This window comes from Thamnophis elegans, chromosome 12, assembly GCF_009769535.1.
Source record: "Thamnophis elegans isolate rThaEle1 chromosome 12, rThaEle1.pri, whole genome shotgun sequence".
Taxonomy (NCBI): domain Eukaryota; kingdom Metazoa; phylum Chordata; class Lepidosauria; order Squamata; family Colubridae; genus Thamnophis; species Thamnophis elegans.
The window spans coordinates 4,609,485-4,633,877 of NC_045552.1; the positions used below are offsets into that span (position 1 = coordinate 4,609,485).

Consider the following 24,393-nt stretch of genomic DNA (forward strand, 5'->3'; position numbering starts at 1 on the left):
TAGAACAGAGGTCTCCAAACTTGGCAAGTTTAAGACTTGTGGACTTCAACTCTCAGAATTCTCCAGCCAGCATAGCTAGTTCAGGAATTCTGGGAGTTGAAGTCCACAAGTTTGGGGACCCCTTAATTAGAACATCTATTGATTCTATGCTTTGCACCACACCTAATTCCATCAATCAGAATACAGCTGGAAGGGACCTTCGAGGTCTTCGAGACCAACCCCCTGCTCAAGTAGGAGACCCTAGACCAGGAGTGAGGAACGATGGGCTCTTTTATGACTTGTGCACTTCAACTCCCAGAATTCCTGAGCTAGCATGATTGGCTGGAGAATTCTGGGAGTTGAAGTCCACAAGACTTAAAGCTGCCAAGTTTGGGGACCCCTTAATTAGAACATCTACTGATTCTATGCTTTGCACCACACCTAATTCCATCAATCAGAATAGAGCTGGAAGGGACCTTCGAGGTCTTCTAGTCCACCCCCTGCTCAAGTAGGAGACCCTAGACCAGGAGCGAGGAACGATGAGCTCTTTTATGACTTGTGGACTTCAACTCCCAGAATTCCTGAGCTAGCATGATTGGCTGGAGAATTCTGGGAGTTGAAGTCCACAAGCCTTAAAGCTGCCAAGTTTTGGGACCCCTTAATTGGAACATCTACTGATTCTATGCTTTGCACCACACCTAATTCCATCAATCAGAATAGAGCTGGAAGGGACCTTCGAGGTCTTCTAGTCCAACCCTCTGCTCAAGTAGGAGACCCTAGACCAGGGGTGAGGAACGATGGGCTCTTTTATGACTTGTGGACTTCAACTCCCAGAATTCCTGAGCTAGCATGATTGGCTCAGGAATTCTGGGAGTTGAAGTCGACAAGTCATAAAAGAGCCCATCGTTCCCCACTCCTGCCTTGTACATTTCAGACAGGTGGGCTGTCCAGTCTTTTCTTAAAAGCCAACTTCTGAAGGCAACTTCCGTTCAACTGATGAATTGTTCTCACCGTCAGGAAATTCAGTTGACCGAATTTCATGTTTAATAAATAAAAGTGTATAATACTATTACATTTATCTGCTGCCTAACTTGGGGTGAATTTTTTAGGATTCTGTTCCGTGCCACGGATCTGCAGCAGGAAACTCTCAGAAAATAGAAGCCACAGCCCAACTAAGGAAAACTACCACAGGATAGTCCTCGACTTACAACAGTTCGTTTAGTGACCGTTTGAAGTTACGACGCCACTGAAAAATACTGACTTATGAACGTTTTCCACAGTTGCGACCTTTGCCGCATGCCCATGATCACGTGGTTTCCATTCAGATGCTTGGCAGCTGACTCACACTTACGACGGTTGCAGTGTCCCGGAGTCATGTGATCACCTTTTGCAACCTGACAAGCAAAGTCAACGTGGGGGGGAGCCAGATTCACTTAACAACCATGTTACTTAACAACTGCAGTGATTCACTTAATAACTGTGGCGAGGAAGGTGGTAAAATGGGACTAAACTCACTTAACAAATGTTTCCCTTACCCTGTTTCCCCGAAAATAAGACCTCCCCAATTGGGCCTTTAAGCACATGCACAAAAATAAGCCCTCCCCGAAAATATTGCAACAGAGCAACAGCCATGCGGTGACCACGCTTGCTGCCTCCTGCACCTCAAAAATAATAAGACCTCCCCAAAAATAAGGCCAAGGGCTTATTTTGGGGGTCGAAAGAAAATAAGGCCCTGTCTCATTTTCGGGGAAACACGGTAGGAACAGAAATTGTGTTCGTAACTTGAGGACTACCTGTATGGAGCCCATATAATTTAATGAGCAGTAAACGTTCTAAAGATAAATACAGAACCGAGAGCAATTTATAACTACTGAATTTCTTAATTTAAAAAAAAACCCCAAAGTTTATAGACTCTCCTGTAAAACAATGACTTTAAGCTCCCTGATTGGATTCATTTTATTGCTCCAGCATAGTATTGTTACTAACAGCATTCCTGCATTTATTTTTTAAGCTAAGAGTAAATTGGTCAGCGTTTTAATAAACGTGTGTGGGTGTATAGGTTGCAGACACGGGTATGACACAACATCTCGCAGAACCGTAGTCTTCCTCTGTTGCATTTTGGCAAGGAAACAAATTGGGTTCCTGAAATTTGCTAAGCCACAAAGGAACCAGAGACAATATCGTTGTGTAAATGCAGCTGTTGTCATTTCACTGACCTGTTAAGCACGTTGTGTAGGCTGCGGCCTGAGGATAAAAGCTACAGCTGGCTGACGTTCCCTGCGACACAAGCGCATGTAATTATTTTTATACAATCTGTTTTACATCCACACATCCCATGGCTGTCAAATGGTTTGAATCTCCGTCCCGGCAGTTCAGCGTCCGACTGATAAATCACGTTAGAGACCCCAAGGTGCCTTTTTCCAGGGGCGGATGGACCTTCTGTGTCCTTAAAGGCATTTTGCTTCTCATCCAAGAGGCTTCTTCGGTTCCGAGGGGCTTCGGAGAGCCAGTTTCACTCAGAACCGAAGAAGCTCCTTGGATGGGAAGGGAAACTTCTTCAAGGACAAAGAATAGCAATAGCAATAGCAGTTTGACTTATATACCGCTTCATAGGGCTTTCAGCCCTCTCTAAGCGGTTTACAGAGTCAGCATATCGCCCCCACAGTCTAGGTCCTCATTTCACCCACCTCGGAAGGATGGAAGGCTGAGTCAACCTTGAAAGGGTTGAAAGAAAGAAAGAAAGTCCCAGTTGCCGTTTGGAAAAAAAAAAAACACATCTTTGGGACAACCCTGACCTGGATGATTGGGAATCTCTACAAACACATTAGGGACCCTAAATTCCAGAGCTAAATCTTGATCTTACAGCTGTGGGGGTTATAACCCTGTCTCCACAAAGCAGGAGGGGGGTTTGCCTGTCTCACACATTGCACTAAACCATGGTTTGCAGATTATTTCATTTCATTTCATTTATTAAATGTATAGGCCGCCCCATCCCGGAGGACTATTTGGATCTGCTGTACCGGTGAGAGGGATTTTAAGTGCCCAAATGGATCACCCTTTTAAGTATCAGCTGCCAAAAAAAAGCCAATGCAATCCTGGGCTGAATTAACAGAAGGATAGTATATAAAAGTCACGTGAAGAAATAGTACCACTCTTTGCTGGGTAGGATAGCGGCAGTGAAAATGAAGCATTCGCTGGCTGGGGAATTCTGGGAGTTGAAGTCCAGACATCTTCAAGTTGCCAAGGTTGAGAAACACTGACCTAGAATTAAGGAGAAATTTCCCGATAATGTGGACAGTTAGGAACAGTTCCTCTCCCTAAGCCAGTAATGGCTAAGCTTTTTGTCTTTGTATGCGAAAGCACACGCGTGACCACACCTATAAGGCGATGTACCCCCTAAACCCCCGTGCATGCGCGCGTGATCCCTCCCTGAAGCCTGGGACCAAAAATGGGGCACGGGGGGGGGACCACACCCCCTACGCTTCTCCCCACCCCCCTTGCATGCGTGCATGTCTCCCATATGACGGCAGAGGCCCGAAAATTAGCTGGCCGGCGGGAGCTGAGCTGGGGTGACAAATCGTGTGCCCAGAGAGAGAGAGATCCACGTGCCACCTGTGGCCATCACAACCTTCGGCTGTGGATGCGCCATCGCTGGAGGTGTTGAAGGAGAGATCGGATAACTATTTGTCCCGAATGGTAGAAGAGCAACTGCTCGAGCAGGGGGTTGGACTAGAAGACCTCCAAGGTCCCTGCCGACCCTGTGATTCCGTTTCCATGTCCTAAACGGGCTGAGAAGTCACAACCTGCAGGCAGGTCATTTTGTGGCCAACTGGGAACGGGCTCCTTCCGCTGAACCCGGCAGTGCCAAGGACAGCAGGATCCAAACTGGCATGCGGCTACAGCCAGCGAGCCGCTTCCTCTGACCTACCCTGGTTTGGGTCAGCTTAATTGCGATACCGGTTTTCGTGTGTTGAAAATAATTAATGAAACAAGAATTATGTAATTTAGGTGTGTTCCGTTTAGGCTGTTCCATTTTAATTCGGTGGCATGGCGCTGTAGTCAGCATCCGAATTCTAAATAGGTACATCATGCAAAATAAGACACGGGCATCCTTGGGTTCCACTCTGCCTAACCAGGATGGAGCAGACTTTAATGTTACTCCAACTCTCTCTCTCTCTCTCTCTCTCTCTCTCACACACACACACACGACCACTCTGCCCCACGGGCATGCACACACATCTCTCGCACGTGCGGCAGAGACCCAAAAATCAGCTGGCCGGTGGGAGGCGTCAAGAGTATGCGCAGTGGAGCTGCGCTGGGTGACAGCTGGCGTGCCCGCAGAGGCGCCCCCGCGTGCCACCGGTGGAATGCGTGCCATAATTTTGCCATCACGGGTGTAGAGCATTAACCACAGTCTGCCACGACGGGTAGCAGCTCTTCATAGTTCTCTATCTAGTACCGTACCCAGGCAGTTTTCCTCAATTACGGTTGGTCGGAGTATTGTTTTGAAAGAGGTGCGAATACGGAAAGATTAAATTAGACCTCCCAGGGATAAACAACAGTCATGGCTAATTGATTCTGACTCATATTCCGCTGTCTTTACCCATCGGGATCATCTCCCGGGGTGATCTTGAAGCCCTGCGTGGAAGTGGACTTCCTTTCTTGCATGGGATCAACTTCATTAGATCACCCGCAGGGGGTCTTCTCCCAATCATGTTCTCCAGGGACGCTGATCCCTTTTCGTACAATCCTTGCAAACGTTTTCCGGTTTCTGGAGTTATTGGTGACTTTCAAGAAAATTGTAAAACCACGATGCCGAGATGTTTGCAAGAATAGGAGAGCAAAATCAAGGGGACAGACTAAAAAAGGCCTTAAAAATTAGGAATGTAGCATCCACCTTTCTAGATTCCTGAAAGGTTGATTGCCAAAGTGAATATTGGTAGCTCAAGGTTGAACGATGGGATCCTTGATGCTCTCTGAGCCTGGTTATAATTTCTTGCCGATATTTCATCACCTAAATAGGTAAGGTCAACCGGTGGTAGGAATCAGCACCAGCACTGATGACGTTACCCAGCTTGGTAACGAAACGTCTGCAAGAAAACAACCAACTTTTTTTAATTAAAGAGTTTTAATAAATTTTACACATATTTCCCCTTCCCCTTCCCTCCCTCCACCCCAACCCCACAGCCCCTCCAACCCTCCCCCCACCCCAACCCCACACCCCCTTCAACCCTCCCCCCACCAATCTCCCAGAGCAAAATACAGGGTATAAACATTTAACAATAATACATTAACATAAACTAACTAACTTTAGCATCGTACCTTCACTTATACTTTAACTCCCCTTTTATTAAGCTGACTTTAGGTAAATTATAACATTCCTTGTTCATTCATTCATAAGCTAACTGAAATTTCTTAGTGCAATATTTGTTTTGAATATAATCAGTCCATCTTCTCCATTCCAACTTGAATTTCTCATCTGAAAAAAACAATCAACGTTTGAGAGCATGAAGGACCACACAGTTCAACCCAAGCAGAAAATATTTTCTTCCGTTGGTTCTTTGTGCCGTGCTGGTTTCTGCAGCACAGCATATTGGAAACCGGAATAACAGAATCGGAAGGGACCTTGGAGGCCTTCTAGTCCATCCCCCCTGCTCAAGCAGAGAACCCTATGCCATTTCAGACAAATCCGCTGTGATTCTGGAACGCACAGCAACTAATGGCTTGGCCCCAGGTTTCTGTTGCTGCAATATTTTTTAATGTGCTCAATTTTATGCTTTTAGTGTGGTTTTTATGTTGGTTTCGCTTTGGATTGGGAGCTGGCCAGAGTTGGTTGTAAGACAGAGGCTGCACCCAGGTTTTAAGTAAATGAATAAAACAGAGATAAGTAAAACTCAAAAATCAGTACTTGATATTAATACTCAAATAAATAAACTCGGTTGTATGGTCCAGCCTCCAGCCTCCAATTTTCTGTTGTCTGTCGTAGTTTTCCCACCCTGGGAAAGGACACAGAGAGAGCCAAGACCTGGAGCATCTGGACTTACAACCATTTATTGATGGAAGTTACATTATTGAAACAGCAACTTATAAGCAGTCCTCACGGCATCCCCATAACCAAGAGCCGCGGTGGCGCAGTGGTTAAGAGTGCAGTACTGCGGGCTACTTCTGCCGATCCTCAGATGCCAGCAGTTTGGCACCTCGAATCCCACCAGGCTCAAGGTTGACTCAGCCTTCCGTCCTTCCGAGGTGGGTAAAATGAGGACCCAGATTGTTGGGGGCAATTATGCTGACTCTGTCAATAGCTTAGAGAGGGCTGTAAAGCACTGTAACGTGATCAAAATTCAGGTGCTTGGCAGTCATACACGACCGTTTCAGAGTCCCGGGATCAAGTGATCATTCCTTGTGATCTTCCCAGCTAGCTTCCTCCGAGCAACGGGGGAAGCCGGATTCTGTTAACCCCACCATGTGATTTGCTTAACAATTGGCCCTCATTTGCTGAACCACCGTGGTAAAAATTGGCTGCGATTTATTTTAACTGCCCTGCTTAAGCAGAGGAAACTCTGGTCGGCAATTGTGGTCGTAAATCTCGGAGAAGAGGCACCGGACTTCATCCTAGTCATGGAATAATTGCAGCCCACCGCTGCAATTTTGGAGGGTGGGGGAGGTCAGGAAGGACTCTGGAGATGCATCACACCCCTTTCCAAATCAGCCAATGAGATTCGTGGACTAAATTGAGCAGAGGGTGTTCCCCACGTGGGTGGCTTACCCACCCACTGCTGTGGCTACATTTGCCGGGAGCTTTTTAACCCCGGCTGAAAGAACATCGGGAGTAGCTGGAGATTCCTTGTAGCTCCCTGTCTCCTAAGCTCCAGGCGTTCACCCACCACCTCGGTTAAGCTGCTCGCCGGCGTCTCCAAATTATTGCCATCAAAGGGCCGGCCGTCTGGAAGTCCTGACTGGGAAGACACCCAACGACAACTAGCAGCTACAAGCGATTTCGGTCCTTCGGTTGTCTTGAGCATCTCTACAACATCAGTGCCATGGCTTTCCGGTCTTTTCCCGTGGTGTCCTCCCAGCCTTGCACCATCCAGCCCTGCCCCGCCGAACCTTCGACCGACACCAGGTCGTGTCCGGCCCCGTACCGGGATTGGAAATCCGACTTGACAGACTGCTGTGCAGACAAGCAGACTTGTGAGTATCTCCCGAGGACTCGACCTGGGAGGGGGAGGCCCCCAGGACCCTTCGACTGGCCCCACTGGGGGAATTAAGATGAAATTTATCACTGGAATCTGCCAAGAAGAAACACGGGCCAGCAAAAACCCCACCACCACCACAGAGATGCTGCTACGAGTAGCCCTCGGCTTACAACCACAATCGAGCCTCATTTTCCTCGGGCAAAACGAGGCTGCTGTCGAGCCGAGCCTCATTTTGCAACCTTTTTGCCCCCGTTGTTAAGCGCAGCGCTGCAACTGTGAAGCGAATCGTTTGGTCGTTAAGCGAACCTGGCTTCGGTTGCTAAACGTGGCTGTTGTCGAGCGAGCCACGCCTCCTTTTACCACCTTTTTGCCACCGTTAAGTGAATCACGGCAATTGATTCGTGAATCATTTGGTCAGTAAGCAAATCATTTGGTCATTAAGCGAATCTCCCCCCCCCCCGCGTTGACTTTGCTCGGCGGAAGCAGGCTGGGGAGGTGAGAGTCACGTGATCTCAGGGCAGTGCCTGTTACAAATATATGCCATTTGCTAAGTGCCCAAATTTTGACCATGCGACCATGCGGATTACAGATTACCCGAGTGGGAATCTGTAGGGACCTTGTAGGTCATCTAGTTTGCACCGGTTGTGTGAAAATTATCGTTTTCCAGTGCTGCTGTAAACGTTGGTCACTAAACAAATGGTTGTAAGTTGAGGACTACCCATATTTCCCAGTGGTGCCCTTGTTTTGCTACTCATTTAATTATCCAGGAGCTAAGATCTGTATCGTCTGAAGAGCATCGTGGTACAAACTGACGCTAAAATAACGGGTTTCTCCGAAAATGAGACAGTGTCTTATTTTCTTTTGACCCCCGAAATAAGCTCTTGGCCTTCTTTTCGGGGAGGTCTTATTATTTTTGAGGTGCAGGAAGCGGCGAGCATGGTCACCTCAGGGCTGATGCTCTGTTGCAATATTTTCGGGGAGGGCTGATTTTAGCGCATGTGCTCAAACTCCCAATTGGGCATATAGCAATAGCAATAGTTAGGCTTATATACCGCTTCATAGGGCTTTCAGCCCTCTCTAAGCGGTTTTACAGAGTCAGCATATTGCCCCCAACAACAATTCTGGGTCCTCATTTTACCCACCTCGGAAGGATGGAAGGCTGAGTCAACCTTGAGCCTGGTGGGATTTGAACAGCCGAACTGCAGAACTGCAGTCAGCTGAAATAGCCTGCAGTGCTGCATTTAACCACTGCGCCACCTCGGCTCTTCATATTATCCAGGGAGGTCTTATTTTCAGGAAAAACGGTTGGGGGGACAAGTGCAGCTCCTCAAATCCCACTCCTGCTTCCCTCTTGCTTCCCCCCAGGCATCTGTGGTACCTTAGCTCCTTGTGTCCTGGCGTGCCAAGTAGCGGCAAGCCTTGGTGAATGCTGCTGCCTGCCGATACTCCCTGGAGCCTTGGTGGCTCTCCGGACGGGCTTGCGAGAACAGCAACGTATCAAGGTATTCCTTGGGCTTCCCGGGTTCCCCATTTTATCCCCGGGGAAAGATCATGAGCGGGAGAGACGACTGGGGCGGGAAGGCAAGGGCTGAGAAGAAGGCGGTGGGAGGAAATTGCAAGAGTTGGGAGAGCAGACTTTAATTAACTTGGAAAGTTAATCCAATTCTCAGTTGGCATCGGCGGTAGTTGATTTCCTGCTGATTTTTTTTCAGTCCTGGGGTGGGGAGGGAGGGAGGGAGGGAAGGAAGGAGGACAAGATCTCTCATTACACCCTGGAGACAGCTCGGTTAGATCTTTTAAAAATGAAAAGCGAAGGCAGAAAAATGGAGATCGGTTGGCTGGGGTTTTGTGGGGGGTGTGTGTGTTATTTTGAATCGAGAGATGGTTGGAATTGGGGAGGTGCAGCTACCGTAGAGCGTAAGTTAAATAGAAGATGTTGCACTGGGTAATTGTCAGAAGTATCCTTCAACCACGAGAACTTTCAGACATGTGGACTTCGGTTCCACCACAAAACCGCGGTAGACTAAAGCGCACTCGACGAAAGCGCGTACGTGACGTCATCACAGCGCGACAAAAACAGCACGCTGTGAGCGGTAAACTTAAAATTAACGCGTAAATCTAAACCTAACCCCCCCAAACCTAACCCTAAACCTAACCCTAAGCCTAACCCTTAACCTAACCCTAAACCTAACCCTAAGCCTAACCCTTAACCTAACCCTAAACCTAACCCTATACCTAACCCTTAACCTAACGCTAAACCTAACGCTAACCCTTAACCTAACCCTAACCCTGCTTAACGTAACCCTAACCCTAACCCTAACCCTAACCCTTACCTTTATGTGAATCGGCTTGCTTTAAAAGCGCTTTTTAAAGCGCCCTTTTTTCTCCGTGGTCGTATTTGTCGCGCTGCTGATGACGTCAGGTACGCGCTTTAATCGGGCGCGCTTTAGTGGACCGCGGTTTTGTCGTGCCACGGTGGACTTCGATTCCCAGAATTCCCCAGCCAGCCCACGTGTCTGAAAGTTCCCAAGATTGAGAAACGCTGATTTACAAGTTAATACTATTTTTCCCTTCTTTCCCCAGGGGGATGTGTGCTGCGATTGGGTGGCTGCCTGCTGCTGCTGCCCCTGTGCCACGTGCCAGATGGCACGTGAGATAAAAAATCCCTGTTAAACCATCCTTGGACTCCACGAAGCCCTCTTCACAATTAACCAGGAAAGAGAAATTTACCTGCCGGGAAGGAATGACAACATCAAACTGAGCTTAAAACAAGAGGCAGAAGCAGCCACACAGGGAATGCAATAACCCCATGCAACCCTCCCCGCCGCCCCATCTTCCTGCCCGCTTCCATCACCAACTTTTTGACACACCTGGCTCCCCGCAGCAGCGTCGAGGGCAGCTTGATAACAAAAAAACAGCGGAGCTCCCTAATTCCGACCAGTTTAGCTGCTTGGAATTAACACGCTTCTGCGAACGGCTTTCCATTCGTTCGCTCCCATCCAGCAGGGGATTAACGACTTTTAATCACCACGCGGCAACTCGCCCGGCATCGCGACAAACCAGCCCTTCAAGATCAAGAGGCTACGCACAACCGCAAGCACAATTATCTCCCAGGCATCAAAGGGACACCGTCTGCTTCTTCTCACCATTTTGCAAGGGAGATCGCTATCAACGCAAAAGCTCATTCGTGTTAACAAAACCACAGGCCCGGCGGAAAAATTGCCTAACGTGCTTTCCCCCCCGATTTGTTCAGGAGATTGTAGCTGCTTTTCCACGCTCCAGATTGACAATGATTCATTCCAAACCAACTTTACTCCTTCTCGAACTTCTGATCCCAAGAGAAGTATTGTCAGCCAACTACGTTTAACAGTGATTCGGGATTTTGGGGTGTCCGCGGAGTGGGACGGCTGATAGTCCTGGCCGATCTGCAGCAACACTGGGTAGAAAGCAAGCAACTTGAGATCTAGTAGATTCTCTACACAGCGGTGGAAAAGCAAGGCTGTGAACAATCAAGGGAAAACTCCGTCCTTCCTCCATCTCTACACTCACTTTTGGACAAGTCTGACCCGGAGCTCGAGCACAGTCTGCTTGGTGGATTTTGTCCTCGGGGTTTCCAACCTGTATGGAAACATCAGCTAAACAGAGGGGTGGGGGTTCACACGTATGAAGACACAGAAGAGCTACCAGTGAGTACTAACCAAGCTGAACATGTGGGACCAACGCAGACACTAGGACTCGGTTGAGTGTGTTGGGGAAACACAGGCATTAAGAGCTAGGCTAAGGGCCACCCTGCATGCTCCCCCTATACCAAGGGTCTCGAACCTTGGCGACTTTCCGACTTGTGGGCTTCAGCTCCCCAAATTCCTCAGCCAGCCGGGAGTTGAAGTCCACAAACAATATTTTTTTTTTTAAACTGTGCCTTGTAATTCTGGGAGTTGAAGTCCACCAGTCGGAAAGTCACCCAGGTTCGAGACCCCTGCGGCCGATGCCATCCATTCATACTGAGTTGGCCCGAGGACCCTCCCAAGCAGGAGGGCAGCAGAGCAGGCGCACACAAGCCCCGGAGAGCATCTCTGGCTTTTCCGTTTGGTGGCCGCATCTCCAGCTGGCCGTAAAGTCTGTAGCGACGGCATACGAGCCGCAGAAATTTTGCACGCCTGTTCTCCTGAAGGTTCTTGCCCTTCTCAGCCCCTCCACCAGGCAGATTGCTGAAGCCCCTCTCAGCCCCAGCAGGGCGGAGTTCTCCACTAACTCATAGGGACATGCTCGTCAGGTTCTCGTGGCTGAGCAGTCCTTTGCGCGAGCTGCTCATGCCGTGGCTGCTGCTGCAGTAGTCCTGGAGATTGTGGCGCAGGGTGACGAGAGCAGAGCCAAGGCAAGCCCGGTTGGGGGCCTGCAGCCCACCCGGTAGCTGGAAGAGGACAGTAGCCACACCGGCCATGCCATCGTCCGTGGGCTCCAAAGTGATCGGCCCCACCCGGAAGCTGGAGTACGAGTAGCCCATGAGATGAGACAGGAAGGGCTCCGAGCGGCGGAAGTGGGCCACGGGATAAGGGACCTCGTGATAGGGTTTCAAGCGGCTGGGAAGGGGCTGGGCCGCTGCCAAGGATGGGAGTTTGTGTGGGCGAGCGGGGAGGAAAACCAACTCGGCCGGTGCCCCCAAATTATCCGGCTCGAAGTAAATGGTCACTTTGGCGAAAGGCCGGCTGGCCATCTTGGTCATTTCCTGCAAGTGGCGCCGTTGCTCGTGTCTCAAGTCCAGGAACTGCTTGATTTTCCAAAGCAAGACGCAGACGGAGAGGAAGAGGAAGAAGCAGGAGAAGAAGACGGAGAAGAAGACGAAGAGGTCGATGTGCGCCTGGTCCTGGCGGAAAAAGAGCAGGCCCTGAGACTCGGTGACGTTCGGGCTGCTGCCGCCGATTCCCAGCAAGATGACGTAAAAGCGGCTGGATTTCAGAGCGTGGATCTCGTGCGGGTAAGTGATGACCACCCGATCGCGGACACCCCGCACGATTAGCACCCCCTGCTGCTCCCTCACGGTGATGTAGGTGATCAAGCCGTGCGCCTGCGCCTCTCGTACCAGCGGGGAGGACTGGCTCACGTTGCTGCGCACCGGCGTTTCTTCCCCCGAGGGGACGATCCTCACCAAGTGGATGCCCGTCGCCCGGTCGACGTCCACCACAAACGTTTCGTAGGAGGTAGAGATGTAGACGTCCACTCCACCGAAGGTCACGTCGATGGTGATGCGGATGTCCACGTTGGTAAATTTGGGCTGGACGCCGAAAAAAACCGAGCGTCCAAAGAGCAAGTTCTTAATGTTCGGCTCGTGAAAGCAGTTGAGTTGGGACGTCGGGTCGAAGCAGCTCTCCTGATCGACGATGATCAGCCGGTAGCACTGGTGGCCACCCACCGGATTCCCGTGGAAGAATTCCCGGCATTTGGCGCACTGCGGAAAGGGGAGAAAAAGACCAGGCGGAAGATTTATAGGAAGCGATGCCAACGATTTTGAACTCTTTCTTCCTACTCAATTTGTCAGCCATATTTGAAAACCAGGAGTCTCCAAACTTGGCAACTTTACGACTTGTGGGACCTCAACTCCCAGAATTCCTCAGCCGGCCGGCTGAGGAATTCTGGGAGTTGAAGTCCACAAGTCGTAAAGCTGCCAAGTTTGGAGACTCCTGGTTTTAAGAGATGCCGGTTAAACGGTATGTGCCATTTCCCGCACACCAGTAATACTTATTAGTGGACTTTAAAAATTTATATCTCCTCTTTGATCAGCGCAACAGGATCTGGAAAGCTGACGCAGGCCTTTAATGCTGTGCTCGCAACAACCGCAGGACACAAATGGTTCCGATTGTTACTCCAAACCACAAAAACCGATGTAAAATTGACGATTCCTTTCCAGAATTCCATCCCTCTTTGAAGAAATGTTACGCGCTCCAGGTTATTTGTGACGGCGGGCCTTCGGGTTTTGCCCGCTACTAACTCCATCAATAAAAGATACATACTAATTCGATAAACATTTGTGAATGGTTTTGTTCGGCTCCCATTTATCCCAGAAGGTTTTTGCTGGCGCAGGCACTATGGACCGGTCCTTTGCTGTTTGCAGGGTGATATAAGCTCCTCGCGGGCCGGATCCGGCCTCTGGGCTTTGAGTTTGACATCCCTGGTGCAGGACAAAGTCCAGAGAAACGGCCCTTGATTTTGTGCTGCTAAATTCATCCCTCTGATTGAACTTCCCTTTCTCCTGATTCTAGGCCCGGTCCTTCCCTATAAAGACCCCCCCCACCTCCCAGCCTAAACCCAGAGCCTCCTTCCCCCGCTTTACCTGTTGTTTGTAGCAGTCCTTTTTGTCAGCCTGGGCGCTGTTTTGGCAGCCTCCGGTTTCAGTGTTGTTTTGACACGGGCAGCCGGTCCCATCCAGTTCGTGGCAATAGTCGGCATGGCCGTTACATTGGCACCTGGGAGAGGAAGGGGAGGAGGTAACGGATTGCTCTGAACGTACCACCCACCACACTGGAACCTCTCGTTACATCGGGAATATTGGTAGTCCTTGACTTTACAACCCCAATTGGAACTGGGATTTTGATCGTTGAGCGAGTCACCGCCCGAGGCCCAGTGCTATTATATAGCAATAGCAATAGCAGTTAGACTTATATGCCGCTTCATAGGGCTTTCAGCCCTCTCTAAGCGGTTTACAGAGTCAGCATATCGCCCCCACAGTCTGGGTCCTCATTTCACCCACCTCGGAAGGATGGAAGGCTGAGTCAACCTTGAGCCGGTGAGATTAGAACCGCTGAACTGCAGATAACAGTCAGCTGAAGTGGCCTGCAGTACTGCACCCTAACCACTGCGCCAACTCGGCTCTTTTAAATAGCAGAGAAGAACTATACTTCCAGAAAGCACATCAATTTTACCAGCATCTGTACAAGTATAGTCAGAAATGTAACACTACAAACAGTGTGTATCGTCTGAGCTGTTTGCTGTTTGTAGCAAGGAGGCAAATTGCTGGGAAGCAGATATTTTTCCCTTGTTTTCCTCCCCAAAAGCTAGGTGCGTCTTATACTCCGAAAAATGCGGGTATATTAAAAAAATTCCCAGTCTTACTTGGTACATTTGCCCTCCAGCAGGAAGTAGCCATGTAGGCAGCTCTCACACTTGTCTCCAAAGCTGTTGTTCTGGCAGTTCACACACACCGCCGCGTCCTCGGCAGGCCCTTCGGTCACCCAAGTGGGGATCTGTGAAGAGAAAAAAGACAACCCACATCTTCTCTCCCTCTTCTCCGTATCCACAGATCCACGATCAAAGGGGGGGGGGGATCTCATCTCAGTCAGCCTGAAACTATAGAGCAGTGTTTCTCAACGTTGGCAACTTGAAGATGTCCAGACTTCAACTCCCAGAATTCCCCAGCCAGCATTCGCTGGCTGGGGAATTCTGGGAGTTGAAGTCCGGACATCTTCAAGATGCCAAGGTTGAGAAACACTGCTATAGAGCAAACTCAAGGTCGGGGTGGTGGGGCGATGCTTGTCACTCACCAAGGCCGGCTCCAGGAGGAAGCGGACCGGATCCTGTTGGGCTCGCTTGTATTCTTCCCGTGTGATGCACATGTTGCTGTTCCCTCGGCAAAAAAACGTGGCAGGGACGGCAGGAGCCGCCGTTCAGGGCCGACCCGACGAAGAGCGGCTGGCATTTTTCACAGTGTGGTCCCTTAACGGGGAACAACAGACAGGGCAGTGTTTTGCACGACGGGGGCAGCACCAGGGGTGAATTTGGGGGACATACAAATGTCAATAAATTCTAAATTCTCTGTGTTGGGACAGAGTAGCAAGCAGAAAGATTCACAGGAGGGAGGGGGGGGAGCATTCCAGAGGAAGAAGAGGCAACACAGCTCAGAGATGATGTGTGAGAGAAAGAGGGTGAGGACAGCCCCTCCTTAACAGTTCCCAAAGTATACTGTCAATCCTCAGTAGAATCCTCAGACTGGCAAGACGTTACGCCAGGCCCAAAACCGAGAACGACACGTGGTGATTTTCCCAAGCGGAGTTCTTTACTGCTATACCCCGGGGGTGACAAACTCAAGACCCGGAGGCCGGATCCGGAAATTAGATCTGGAAGGAGCAGCCCGCGGTGCCTCTGCCAGCAAAAACGGAGCTGGGGAGGGCCTTAATAACTGCGGTGACTCACTGCGGCAAGAACGGTCCGTGAAAGGGGTTGAAAATTCACTTAGTTGTCTGTTTCAGAAACATACATTTTGGGCTCAACTGTGGTCGTAAGCCGAGGACTACCTGCACTATTAGGGAGGAGCTGTCTTCACCTTCTTTCTCTCACACCACAAACACGATATCCTGACTGAGTTGCCTCTTACTCCTCCGGAATGCTCCCGCCCCCTTACTGGCAAGCCACCCCCTTCCTGCGTCCCACCGCAGCTTCAGAGAGGGAAGAACGGAGCTGACCACAGAGCGTGCGTGCTAAGAATCCAGCTCCAAACGGTTCCAGTTGCCCCTCGGCTTTGCAGCCGCCACCCACCCACCCCGCGCCCGCCCGTGTGGTTCTTCGCCCTCCTCACCATGGTGTTGTTGAAACACTGCAGGCACTGATCTTGGGCCCCCACGCCCCGGCAATTGCTGTGCTTGTTACACTGACATTCCACCGAGCAATTCTGACCCACGTAGCCAAAATGGCACTGGCACGCATTGGGTTCCACGCAGGTCCCGTTCACACAGCCTTGCTCGCACACCGGTTTGCAGAGTCCTGTAATGCTGCCAAGAGAAGGAGGGGGGGACAGCCTGTCAGGCCGGGAAGCCATCTTTCCCATTAAGGCCTTCGGGCTTGCCACATTTTTTTCTACTGTGGGAAAACAGGAGGGGAGGGGGGATTATATGGCGTATGGGAGATACATACCGTATTTTTCGGCGTATAAGATGCACCTTTTTCCCCCCCTAAAAGAGGGTGAAAATTTGGGTGTGTCTTATATACCAAATGTAGCCCCGGTTCCACCACAAAACTGCGTTCGACTAAAACGCGCTCAACGAAACTGCGTAGCTGATGTCATCAACAGGGCGACAACAGCGCGGAGACAGAAGCATGCTGTAAACGTTAAACCTAAAATTAACCCCTAAACCTAAACCTAACCCCCCTAAACCTAATCCTAACCCTAACCCTAACCCTTAACCTAACCCTAACCCTAACTCTTAACCTAACCCTAAACTTAACCCTAACCCTTAACCTAACCCTAAACCTAACCCTTAACCTAACCCTAAACCTAACCCTAACCCTTAACCTAACCCTAAACCTAACCCTAAACCTAACCCTAACCCTAAACCTAACCTTTAACCTAACCCTAACCCTAACCCTAAACCTAACCCTAAACCTAACCCTAACCCTTAACCTAACCCTAAAGCTAACCCTAAAGCTAACCCTAAACCTAACCCTTACCTTAACTTGAATCGGCTTGCTTTCAAAGCGCTATTTAAAGCGCCCTTCTTTCTCCGCGCTGGCTGTTGTCGCCCTGTTGATGACGTCAGCGACGCGGTTTAATTGGGCACGGCTTAGTCAAGCGCGGTTTTGACGGGTCACGTGTAGCCCCACCCACCCACAGGCCCCCAACTCTTTGGCCTTTGCCTCCCAGCAATTTACCTCTTTGCAACAAATGGGGGGGGAGGGGGGGTTGCGGAGGCTTCAATAAGCTACAGCAACCCCTGCAGCCTCTTAACAGTCGATGATGGGGAGAAATTGAAAGTGAAACTAGCTGTTTGCTCCACATGGCAAACTGCTGGGAGGCAGGTTTTTTTTTTTCTCGTGCTAATCAGGCTGTTGGCTGTTTGCTGCAAGGAGGCAAGTCAAGAACTATAAATGCCTATAGAATGTTCAAATTATTACACTTATTTTTTAAAGACTGCTTTATTATTATTCTAGACCAGTGTTTCTCAACCTTGGCAACTTGAAGACGTCTGGACTTCAACTCCCAGAATTCCCCAGCCAGCGATAGACAACTTAATAAAATGAAGAAGCTTTTAAAAATAAATGCTTGATCGGAAGAGGCCCACTGCTATTGTTTTAAAAAGTGCTATTCTTTTAAATAGCAGAGAATAACTGTACTTCCAGAAAGCACATTTTAACAGCGTCTGTACAAGTATAGTCTGAAATATAACACTACAAACTGTATATTGTCTGTACTGCTTGTTGCAAAGAGGCAAAATGCTGGGAGGCAGAGGGAGATAGTTTTCCCTTGTTTTCCTCCCCAAAATCTAGGTGCGTCTTATACTTCGGAGCATCTTATACTCTGAAAAATACGGTAGTCTAAATAACATTCCTTTCTCAGAGAGTCAAGGACACCTTGCCCTGCAGCTTCAACGGTGTGCCTGGGGGGAATCTCCGGTTTTGCATGGTGCCTGATTAGATCATATGATGGACAGGTGGGCGCCGGGCAGGGACTTACTTTCATTTGGGTAGGGAAAAGGGGTGGGTTCCTACATGAACCGGTACCGGTTTGCTCAGGCATTTTGCCATGCGTTGCTTGCGCATGCGCAATTCACTTTTAACGGTTGTGCTCCATTAAAAGAGCATTAAAAGCTAATAAAATAGATGCCAGCAATGGCAACGGAGACTGGGGAACCGGTTTGGGGGGCGTGGCCAGCCTGGTTCGCTGCCGGGTTCTGCGACCCAGGTCAGATTACCCAATTGTTAGGTAAGTGAGCCCAGGCGCAAGCTAGAGATACGGCTGGCGCATCCTTCTTTCACACTAACTTGTCCAGGGTGTAGCCATTTTTGCAGGTGCATTTGTAGCTGTGGGGCAGGTCGCTGCAATTCTGGGTCTCGTTGCAGTCGTGGTGCCCGTTCAGGCATTCGTTTTCGGGCGGGCACGACATAAACGCCCAGTCTGCATTCAGGCCGCACAATTCCACCAGCCCTGCAAAGCAGAGGGGAAAAGAGAGAGGGGGAAATCCTAGCTGCAGGGATATAACAATAGCACTTAGACTTATATATCGCTTCACAGTGCTTCACAACCCTCTCTAAGCGGTTTACGGAGTCAGCCTCTTGCCCACAACAATCTGGGTCCTCGTTTTACCTCCCTCGGAAGGATGGAAAGGCTGAGTCAGCCTTGAGCCAGCCAGGATCGAACTGCTGGCAGTGGGCAGAGTTAGCCAGCAATACTGCATTAAGGAAAGAAGGAAGGAAGGAAGGAAGGAAGGAAGGAAGGAAGGAAGGAAGGAAGGAAGGAAGGAAGGAAGGATGGAAGGAAGGAAGGAAGGAGAGATGGATGGAAGGTAGTTAGGAAGGAAGGAAGGAAGGAAGGAAAAAAGGAAGGAAGGAGAGATGGATGGATGGATGGGAGGGAGGGAGGGAGGGAGGAAGGAAGGGAGAAAGGAAGGAAGGAAGGAAAAAAGGAAGGAAGGAGAGATGGATGGATGGATGGGAGGGAGAGAGGAAGGAAGGAAGAGCAAGAGCACTTAAACTTATATACCACTTCACAAACCTTTACAGCCCTCTCTAAGTGGTTTACAGAGTCAGCCTCTTGCCCCCAAACAATCCAGGTCCTCATTTGACCCACCTCGGAAGGAGGGAAGGCTGAGTCAACCTTGAGCCTGGTGGGATTCAAACTGCCAAATTGCAGGCAGCCGGCAGGCAGCAGAAGTAGCTGGCAGTACTGCACTCTAACCACTGCGCCACCAAGTCCCATATATTTGTGAAGGATATCCTGTCTTTGGCACAGAGTTTCTAAATCTTAGCCGCTTTCAGCTGGGTGGACTTCAACTCCCAGAATCCTCCAGCCAGCATGCTGGCAGCTACCACCTACCCCTGCGAAGGTTCACCAACACAGCCTTGCCCATCTGCCCATCCAGGTGCTGGCCAAGCTATCCCTTTACAAAGATGTCCAAAGAATGATGGCCAGAAACATGATCCTGGAAGCCGCTTCCCAATATGTAACTATTTAAATATAGATTCTTTTTTTCTCTTTCTCTCCCATGGCTAACAAACCTGATGCTCCTTCCTCCTTTTATTTCCCCCCACAACAACCCTGTGAGGTGGGCTGGGCTAAGAGAGAAAGGGACTGACCCAAAATCACCCAGTCGGTTCTCAGGCCTAAAGCGGGACCCTTGCCTATGGCAGGATTAGAACTCACAGTCTCCCGGTTTCTAGCCAACTTTCTTGTCTTAACCACAGGTTCTCTTTCTCGCCCTCTGCTTCTCACGGCTCAGTGCGCCCTCAATACCCCTCTCAGAATGCGCCCGCCAAAGCCCAGGGGCTCACCATGGCGAGGGCCACTCCGCCCGCCCTCCAGGCAACGCCCTTGGCCATTCTCTCCCCGGAAGCTGCACCAGCCACACCGAGGCTGCTGGATGCAGAGAGCGCACTGCTGGAAATGGGAACAGGATGGAGCGCAGCTCTCCGACCCGCTCAGCACCCGGCCACACATCCCGGCCGCGCAGCGCATCGGTAGGTAAGTTGGACTCATACACTGTGGAGAGAAGAGAGAGAGGGGGAGAGAGAGAGACAGAACGCATCAGAGTAGGCGTCTCCAAATTGGGCCACCGTTAAGACTGACTGGACTTCAACTGCCAGAATTCTCCAACCAGTATGGCGGGCTGGGGAATTCTGGGAGTTGAAGTCCACCAGTCTTACAGTGGTCAAATTTGGAGACACCTGCATAAGAATCTCCCCGGCAGCACCGACATACGCTGGCTGCCCTGTTGTGGCCCGCCAGAGGCCAGTGGCGCTGGCAGCAGATTCGGACAGTGAGGAGGTTGGGGATGCACATGGGCCAGTCCTGGAGTCTGGGGAAGGCTCGGACGAGGGCTCTGTGTCGGAGGCAGAGAGGGGGCCAGGGCCGTATGCCAGTTATCAGCTGCCTTCAGAGTCAGACAGCAGTGAGGCAGAGGAACAGCTGGAGCCTGTTCCCAGTGTGATCGTGCGCAGAGTCTCCAGAAGAAAAGAACAGCTAAGAAATCAGGGTCAACTTGGCAGTAAAGCCACAGGTGGACAGTGAATGGCCCCTCCCATAAGATACAAAAGAGGAGCAAAAGGGGAGGGGGCTTTTGCAGGAAACAATTCGTCCGTTCGTTTCAGGAGTGTGAAGATCTGTCCGTGAATCTCAGAGACTCTGTGCCCAGCCTTTCCTTGCACCTCATTTGGATAATATTTACATGGCAGCTTTCCAAGCGAGATAAGGTCTGTGGTCATAAATCCACCTTTGAAAGACTGTTTACCAGGCCTTTGCTGAATGTGAATGAGAGGAATTCACATTCGTTTCATAAAAGGGGTTTTGTCAGGTACATTTTGGGGGAAGCCGCGGTCAGAACATGCCCCATATCATTTACCTGCTGCAGGCTGACACTCCAGACGCACTGCTGCCAGCCCCCATCCGCCCCCTTGGAGCTGAGGCAGTCCCCACAAGTGCTGTGGTTGTGACACGGTGTGGGGCAGGCCAGGGGGGGCGAGGACTCCACAGGCATCGGGGAGACGTTGAGGAGCGAGTGGCTGAAGCAAGTCCAGTCATACGTGGGCTGCACACTGAGAATGCGTCGGGTCTCCCCTAAGGATTTTTTTTGCGGGGGGAGAGAAGAAGGGTGAATATTAGGAGCTTTCGAAGCCAGGATCCTTCCCCTTGGTTGCCCCCCCCCCCCCAACAAATCTACCAGTGAGACAAGCATGGGCATCCACCATATTGGAATGGAATGGAATTTTATTATTTGTATGCCGCCCTTCTCCGGGAGGACTCAGGGCGGCGAACAATTCAAAAGGGGAAAAAGGGGAACATAAAAAACGAAATACAAATAATAAAAATAAGCAACAGCCGCACAACCATACATGTCGAGAGGGGAAGGGAACTCATCACCCCCAGGCCTGCCGGCAAAGCCAGCTTTTGACGGCTTTTCGGAAGGCCTGGAGAGAGGTGAGGGTCCGAATCCCTGCGGGGAGTTCATTCCAGAGGGCCGGAGCTGCCACAGAGAAGGCCCTCCCCCGGGTAATAGCCAGGTGGCATTGGCTGGTAGATGGCACCCGGAGGAGGCCAACCCTGTGAGATCTAATGGGTCTGTGGGAGGTAATTGGCAGCAGGCGGTCTCTCAAGTCAATATTCAGTATGAAGCAGGGGTAGATTCCAGCCGCCATTACTACCGGTTCGGTATTTTTTTAAAAATGCCCCCCGCGCATGTGCATTTTCATTTAAAACGACCTGCGCATGCGCACAACATTAAAAACCGAATAAAATTACATTTTTTAAAAAATGAAGATGGTTCTGGGCACGTGCAGAACAGAAAATCAAGATAGCAATAGCAGTTAGACTTATATACCGCTTCATAGGGCTTTCAGCCCTCTCTAAGCGGTTTACAGAGTCAGCATGTTGCCCCCACAGTCCGGGTCCTCATTTTACCCACCTCGGAAGGATGGAAGGCTGAGTCAACCCTGAGCCGGTGAGATTAGAACCGCTGAACTGCAGATAGCAGTCAGGTGAAGTGGCCTGCAGTGCTGCACCCTAACCACTGCGCCACCTCGGTTCTCATAGAACCAGTACGGCCATGTGTCCACCGGAGTTACTCCCTATTCGGCCGAACTGGACCGAATAGGTAGGAAGCCGCCTCTGGTACGAGGACTTGGAGAATGGAAGAAGAGGAAGATTTGATGTGGGAGGAATGGATGTGTCTTCTCCGCAAGCTCCCTTGAAATGGAACAGAAGTTCAGGAGAACTTGGGAAGGTGGACCTCCAGAGGGGTGATGTCTAGATGACCTCCAGGGGTCAAGGCTTCTGGGACGGAGCCTCTCCTGGTTTCCCAAGCCATGCCACCCTTCACCAACTCTTTCTGGCTCATTTTACAGTCATTTTCCATCTTCATCTACAGCCCCATCTTCCCCGACGATCAAAGCTGACACCAGCCAGAGCAATAACAAAACTCAAAGAAGTACAGGTAGTCCTCGACTTACGACCACAACTGAGCCCAACATTTCGGTTGCTAAGTGAGACGCTTCTGGAGCGTTGGCCCTGTTTTGCGATCTTTCTCGCCACAGCGAAGTGAAGTACTTGTCTGTTTTGTCGCTTAATGACCTTGTAATCCCTTGCCGGGTGAAGGCAGGACAACTGGGATGGGAGCTGAGTGTTTTACTGGCCCGATGCCCTTCCTGTCACCAATGCAGAGTTCGCAGCAGATATAGTCTCACTGTAGTTAAGTGAATTTCGGTTAAATGACCCTGGGGGCTCATTTGTGCAGTTGCTAAGGGGGTGAAAAATGATCGCTGAGTCACTTTTTCAGTGCCGTTGTAACTTTGGTCACTAAATGAACTGTTGTTAAGTCGAGGATTACTTATAGCGCAAGATCGGAAGATGGGGAGAGATCTGGCGCACAGGATCGCCAAGAGTCAGAGACGACGGAATGGATAACATCATCATCATCAATCCATCGTTACCGCCAACTGTCGTCTTCCTTTTTTAGCGACTTCTTTCTCAGAGCCCTCTGCCCCTCGCTCCTCACCCTGCAGCCCTCTCCTCCCTTCTCCTCTCCCTCGTCCCCTTGCCTCGCCCGTCCCCCTCCGCCAATTGCGGGTCCGGCTCCTCACCGGTGCGCTTGAATTGCCTCGTCCACATGCACTTCCCGGACGCCGTACACTTGGCGCAGTCGGAGGCCTCGCAGGAGATCTCCGAGCAGTTGCTGGCCACGAAGATCTCCCGCTGGTTGATACGGCAGTCGTTCTCCGACGTGCAGCTGCCGGTGCTGCCGATACATGCACCCTCGGGGCAGTTGGTGCACCATTTACACTGCGGCAAAGGCTGGGGAAACAGACAGCAGTTCGCAAAACCTGGCGGCTGCAATCCAGCCACGGATTCTAATCCTCAAGCCGTGAAGGCGGCTTGACTTGGGTTCCACTGCAGGTAGTCCTCGACGTACGACCACAAAAACTGAGCCCAAGCATTCCGTTGCTAAGTGAGTTTTGCCCCATTTTTTTGACCTTTTTCTCGCCACGGTTGCTAAGTGAATCGCTTGAGCTGTTAAAAGTTAGTAGCCCGGTCGTTAAGTGAATCGGGCTTCCCCGTTGACTTTGCTGGTTAGAAGGTCGCAACAGGGGGAATCACATGACTCTGGGACACTGCAATAGTCGTAAGTATGAATCAGTGGCCAAGCAGCCGAATTTTGATCATGGGGATGCTACAAGGTCGTAAGTGTGAAAAGCGGTCGTAAGTCACTTTTTTCAGTGACGTTAACTTTGAACAGTCGCTCAACGAACTGCGCTGGGATCCATCCTCCCTGCATTCTCTACCCCGATAAGCCACGCCCATCTCTAAAGCGGTATTTCACAATCTCTGCAAATTTAAGGCCTGGACTTCAACCCCCAGCATTCATGCCTGGCTGAGGGATTCTGGGAGTTGAAGTCCATACAGCTTAAAGATGCCAAGGTTGAGAACAACGTCGACCGAAAGGCGCTGTTGCTTTTGCCAAAACTACCAAATGGCGTTCCTGGCTTGGGAAAATAATGACACTAAAAATGCATTCATGTACTTGGGAGGTTCTTCAAAAAGAAATACTGACAACTCCCAGAATTCCCCAGCCAGAGTGTGTGGACTTCAACTCCCAGAGTTCCCCAGCAAGCATGTGTGGACTTCAACTCCCAGAATTCCCTAGCCAGCGTGTGTGGACTTCAACTCCCAGAATCCCCTAGCCAGCGTGTGTGGACTTCAACTCCCAGAATTCCCTAGCCAGCGTGTGTGGACTTCAACTCCCAGAATTCCCTAGCCAGCATGTGTGGACTTCAACTCCCAGAATTCCCTAGCCAGTGTGTGTGGACTTCAACTCCCAGAATTCCCTAGCCAGCGTGTGTGGACTTCAACTCCCAGAATCCCCTAGCCAGCGTGTGGACTTCAACTCCCAGAATTCCCTAGCCAGCGTGTGTGGATTTCAACTCCCAGAATTCCCTAGCCAGCGTGTGGACTTCAACTCCCAGAATCCCCTAGCCAGCATGTGTGGACTTCAACTCCCAGAATTCCCTAGCCAGCGTGTGTGGATTTCAACTCCCAGAATTCCCCAGCTAGTGTATGTGGACTTCAACTCTCAAGAGTTCCCCAGCTAAAGTGTGTGGACTTCAACTCCCAGAATTCCCTAGCCAGCGTGTGTGGACTTCAACTCCCAGAGTTCCCTAGCCAGCCATTCTCCACTGCCTATATTCACCCCACCCCCAAATCCTCTCTTTACAGGGAGTTGCTGGTCACATTGGGCCTACTTGCTGCCAT

General features: G+C 50.4%; 2 protein-coding genes across 2 annotated transcripts in view; one reads left to right on the plus strand and one right to left on the minus strand.

Moving 5' to 3' along the window:
* Window positions 1–6,259: 6,259 nt before the first annotated feature.
* Window positions 6,260–9,102, plus strand: LOC116516068 (cornifelin-like). Its single transcript, XM_032228441.1, has 2 exons — window positions 6,260–7,170; window positions 8,541–9,102. Exons 1-2 carry the CDS (start codon window positions 7,020–7,022, stop codon window positions 8,765–8,767), a joined length of 378 nt encoding a protein of 125 aa, XP_032084332.1. The 5' UTR covers window positions 6,260–7,019; the 3' UTR covers window positions 8,768–9,102.
* Window positions 9,103–10,153: 1,051 nt separating this feature from the next.
* MEGF8 (multiple EGF like domains 8) overlaps window positions 10,154–24,393 on the minus strand; it is a 78,483-nt gene continuing 64,243 nt past the window's right edge. Inside the window, 10 exon segments of the mRNA XM_032228440.1 lie at window positions 10,154–12,621; window positions 13,504–13,636; window positions 14,283–14,413; window positions 14,711–14,803; window positions 14,805–14,882; window positions 15,742–15,934; window positions 17,922–18,084; window positions 19,428–19,635; window positions 20,495–20,709; window positions 22,728–22,938. Coding sequence (XP_032084331.1) covers window positions 11,428–12,621; window positions 13,504–13,636; window positions 14,283–14,413; window positions 14,711–14,803; window positions 14,805–14,882; window positions 15,742–15,934; window positions 17,922–18,084; window positions 19,428–19,635; window positions 20,495–20,709; window positions 22,728–22,938 — 2,619 coding nt within the window. The 3' untranslated portion in view covers window positions 10,154–11,427.